The 5,048-nt window shown below is 45.6% G+C and overlaps 1 protein-coding gene across 1 annotated transcript in view; it reads right to left on the bottom strand.

Annotated features, from left to right (window-relative positions):
- GAN (gigaxonin) overlaps positions 1–4,907 on the bottom strand; it is a 53,266-nt gene extending 48,359 nt beyond the window's left edge. The window contains exon 1 of the mRNA XM_019505489.1: positions 4,709–4,907. Within this exon, the coding sequence (XP_019361034.1) occupies positions 4,709–4,875 (167 nt within the window). The 5' untranslated portion in view covers positions 4,876–4,907. The remainder of the gene's footprint in view (positions 1–4,708) is intronic.
- Between the last annotated feature and the right edge of the window lie 141 nt (positions 4,908–5,048).

Genomic DNA, 5,048 nt, shown 5'->3' on the forward strand with positions numbered 1-5,048 from the left:
GACTGATTCCTGTGCTCTGACAGCTCTCTCTATTTCTTCCCCAGTTAGGTTACATTTTCAAATGCCACCTAACACACTGAACAACATGCCTGCCCACCCCATTTTTTCTTAACCCAGCTATGGTACTGGGCTTGGTAGATAAATTCCTCTAATCTTTAAGCTGGGACCTGCCCATGGAAGCGAAATGAATCAATTGATGTACTGACAACTTATGAGATGCTCTGTGGTATCAAGGCCTTAAGACAGACTCCCTGGGCTTAGCAGAAGGCCATCAATATCTTAAGTCTCTTGCATGATCCTGAATGTAAAAAACTTTACACAGTTCATAAGAAATACCGCCTTCTTTAAAAAGAGTAATTCCTTTCACAATAAATGAGGCTAAAGATCACAGTAACTACATACAAGCTCAAGATGAACTACAGAGTAAAGATGCAATGGTTTTGACTTTACCACCCCTCCATGATGTATAGAAATGGCCTCAAAATAAATTTTTAGAAGTCCTCCCACCCCCCATTTCTGATTTCTATAGACTAGAAATTTCATTCAATAGCTTATTAGCCTCTTCTAAGTTTCAGATTTAAAAATAGAGGGTTAATATGCCATGATCCAGTTTACTTCAGAAAAGAAGAGACAATGAAACTGGCAAGTTCCCTGGGTACTTTTGTTCTCTAGTGCTGGCAGCCTCTCCAGTTCTGCTGAATATAAAGGCCAGTGAAATCAGGCTAGAGCACTGGAATAAGAAATAAGTTTCAAGTAGTGGAGACAGGGAAACAAGCAGCATAAGTAGAAGGTAGGCTCTTTAGGGATAGCAGTGAAATATGTTGAAGCCCAAAGGAATTCACCAATATTAGGAAGTTGAGAATAGTATTTTTTGAATGTTAAGATAAGCACATGAAAATAACTTAATTAGCGTGTGCTTTGTCTGCTCACCTTGCATAACAGATTGCAAGGTTTTGCTCTGCAAGATTGAATATGATTTTGATTTTTACCCTTGCCTAGTACTGGTTTCTCTGACCCTTAACAGAGTGTAGGAAGGAAGAAGGGGAAAGGAGGAGGAAGGCTGATTTCCATCATCCCACCTATATCTTACAGTTTATTATTCAGAGGTATGTAACATGCACTGACTTATCACTTTTATTCCAACGAATATGTCTTGCTCCGAGGTTCTAAGATATCAACAAATACCTAAGAGATTCAAAATTAGACTTTCATTGCAAAAATCTAGTCTATTTTATGTAAATGGATACTGCAATATCCTGTCAAAACCAGCCTTGCCAATATAATCTTTCCCTAAACTCTCCTCACAACCCAGGAATTGTAATAGGGTATCTCCAAATCTTACTTGTGATTATCTGAAGTACTAGCAGCAATGAATGACTAAGAACAATTCTGTTGGCAGCAAGACACTTTTAAAATATTGGGACAAATCCTACGTTACTTGTACTAATTTAATGTTAGTTTCTTTGATTATTCTTTTATCACAGATCTCCCTCTCTCTCATCCTTGATAATTAAGGCACAGAACAAATGCTTTCTGCTACTTCCATTTTTCATGATCTTTTACAGTTATCACAGTGCACCTTCTCTTATTATTCTTTTGTATTTTATACCTAATCTTAGACCCCATCCCATCTCACGCCCTTGGAAAGTTCAAGTATTATGGTTTAAAAATTGTATAGGCTCGGACGGAAGTGGCCACCCCATAGCATGTACCACAAGTAGCCAGTGTGTTTGTATAGGAGCCATGGGTGCCAAGTGAAAGACTGCATCAGCAATGGGAGTCAGGGTGACACTCAGAGTGGGCAGAGATTTGGGGGGAGTGGTGGCTTGAGGTGTTGACCCTGTGAGGGCAAGTACCACCGAATTTAGTATTGCCACTTCCTGGTGCCAACAGGATCTGGCAGCTCTGGGAGACAGCGGTGGGTGATTAGCGTGGCACTGTTGCATACTCTGGACTTAAATTGTAGTATACTTACCCAAAAAGACTGGCCATCAAATGGGTTAGAGAACTGGTACTACATAATCATGAAGCCACATTTAGAAGTTAACTACCAAGTTCATATTTCTTTCTGGATAGTTTATTCAGTTTTCACTAAGACCTTTGAAGCTGTTACTGTGTTATTTGAAAAGGCGTGTATAACTGCCATAAACATAGTGAATGCTGAACAGTAAAGCATCTGTGATACCTGTTTTTCCTTTGTTCAAATAAGACAGCATATCTGATTCATGACAGTGCAAAGAGTATCCCCCTTGGGCATTAAGTAAAGTTGACAGGCACATGAAGTGTTAACAGCATTGTGCCAAGGTGCTCCTCTTCAGTGAGTCTTTGTTTATTATACATAACAACTTGGAACAATTTGCAAAACCTAAAGTCAAGCAAGCTGAAGTCTGAAACCAAGCAGCATTGCCTGATGGACCCCAGTTCACACAAGTGTTCAAGTCCTTTAATATACACCTCACCCATATCTAGCTCAATTTATGCAGGTTTTCATGACAACTTGTGCAGGAAGGGTGCAACTGGCCTGACTCTATCAACATCTCAGAATATTAGCAGGGCTCTATTACTGTTTTGGGATTAACTTAAAAAAAATAATACTGAGAAGTATATTTCCACTTAAAAAATAAAAGAGTTGCTCCATCTATTAATGGTAGAAAAATCCTTTACGTTTTACAATGTAATCTATGGAAATTCATTATTTTTAATCCATGTACCCTCCCTCAATCATGTAATATAAATACATCAAGAAGGGGCATAATTTCACTATTTTATATTACTGGACTCATCAGCTTTGAGTCTTGAAGAAGTAGGGCTGGAAGGGATTTCCAGAAGTCATCTAGTCCAACTCGCTGCTTGAGGCAGGAGCATCCCTACCCAAACCATCCCATACAACCATAATTTAAGCTCTATGTAAGACTGCCATCAATCACCAACATAGACCTAACACCCTGACCTGCCACAGGTAAAGCAGGTGAACCACAGCAACCAACATCCTGCTTCTATGAAACACTGTCAATATAAGCTCAAGAGGTCCCGAGTAGAGGACAATGCCTCCTGCTACAGAAGAAAGCAAAATCTCCCGCAGTCCATACCAATCCGACCATGGGGTGAAATTCCTTCCTGACCCCAAATACAGGGTCGGTGTGACCCTCAGCCGAGGGGCAAGATCACAGTACAGAAATTCCCCTGCACTCGCTGAACCAGAACCGCTAGTGAAGAGGTTTAAATGCACATGCAGCCCAGGACCAACTCTGTTCTATACCAATTCAGAAGCCACGATTCTGCTGCATATTCTGTGTCCTTCCCTGCACTTGCGGCCAAAATCATGCCGAGTCCAGGGACCAGCACCTACTGCTGACACCAGTTACCAACAGCTCATTTCCCCCCGGCCTACCCCAGCTTTTATATCTCTACTGAGATCCAAAGTAGATCTTCCCTACTGTCAAGGTAAATGAATGGCAAAGGTTAGCGTGAAGACAAAACCAGCTTTTGGATGCCCCAATCAAATTTACAGAGTCAAAAATGGATGTACTTCAGAACCCACGAATGCTCTCTGGGAAGCTCACATGCTGCCAGAAACAAAATAGCAGCCGACATCCGCAACATAAACAACGAGCCTATCTAATGCCAAATCCAGCCCTATTGATCTTTAAACCAATAATGAAGCAAGATGACTGGTTTACAAACTCTGGCAGAATCAAACTGTCGGATGAAGTTACAAAAAGCAAAACAGCCAAACCCGAAGTGCTGACATTGCTTGGTGACTCTGACAGGCCAAATGCAGGCAGAGCCGGTTGTGTGGTACTCGTGCACAGTCCTGCAAGCACTGTGTAAAATCTACACAGGTTACCAGGAAAACAAAACAAGTTAGTGTTGAGACACAGCTCTTTATCTAATAATCCCCCTATTATCCACTCAGTTTTACTTCCCTGCCTTGCTGTTTTAAATCTGGATTGTAATATTGCTTAGATCAGGGGTTCTTAGTTCAAGTTAGGTCTGCCCTCACAGGCTGGGATTCAGCACCGTATCTAGTGGCGCCAGGTGAACTTTTAGTATTGGACCCCCTTTGGCTGGAGATAATGATGATAATAATTTTAAAAAAGTCACCATTTTCAGGTCCCCTCTCTGTCCAGGCCACCCAGTTTGCCCATGCTGGGGGTGGTCCACAGGGCGGACTGAGCTACAGACCTCCCCTGCCCTGCTCTATACCAGATCCAGCACCCGCAATGCCCGCTCTGGGGCCCTCACCACACAGGGAGCATCCACACAAGACACCTTATGTGCAGTAAGTCAACACCCTCTTCATGTGCTTGGCAATGAGGGTGCAGCTGATGAATGGACCATGCTGCCCGCCAGATACAAGTGGTATCCAGCAGCGCAGCAAATTAAACACACATTTGGGATTAGTTTACTCTGGCTCAAATTGAGTCACATTAACTGCACATATAGACGGTGTCTCCCACACATGTCCAGGAGTGCACCGCTGATTCCAGGACCAGTGGGAGCGGGTGTCGCACACGGAGCAATCCAGCAGCAGTGGCTGGGGACGCTGGGTCCTGTCCCACGGACATGCAACATCCTCTCAAAGTGCCCTGGCTTTCGAGGCCCCGCCTGGACACAGGGACGTGACAGCTCCGGGGGGCTCCCTGCGGCCTGCCGGGCCGGGCCCAGCCCAGCCCCCCTCAGGCCTCCCCCTCAGGCCTCCCCGCACCTGATGTAGGGGCTGGCGGCCGCCAGGATGTTCTTCTGCACCGGGATCTCGGCGCCCTCCAGCACTAGGTGCGCGTCGCAGAAGCGGCTCTCGGCGCGGAACGAGCGCAGCGCCCGCAGCAGCCGCGCCGCATGTTGCGGGTCCGACACGGCGCGGGGCGCCGACATCCCGCCGCCGCCGCCTGCTCTTCTTCTTCCTCTTCTTCCTCCTCCTTCTCGTTCTCCTCCGCCGCCGCCGCTGCTCCTGCTGCCGCTGCTGCCGGCCCGCCCGGCCCGCCTGACATCATCTCCCCGCGCAGCCGCCCCGCCCCCCGCAACTGCCTCCGCCCCGTCACCGCCCC

Source organism: Gavialis gangeticus, unplaced genomic scaffold (assembly GCF_001723915.1).
Source record: "Gavialis gangeticus isolate Ggan-Ray unplaced genomic scaffold, GavGan_comp1, whole genome shotgun sequence".
Taxonomy (NCBI): Eukaryota; Metazoa; Chordata; order Crocodylia; family Gavialidae; genus Gavialis; species Gavialis gangeticus.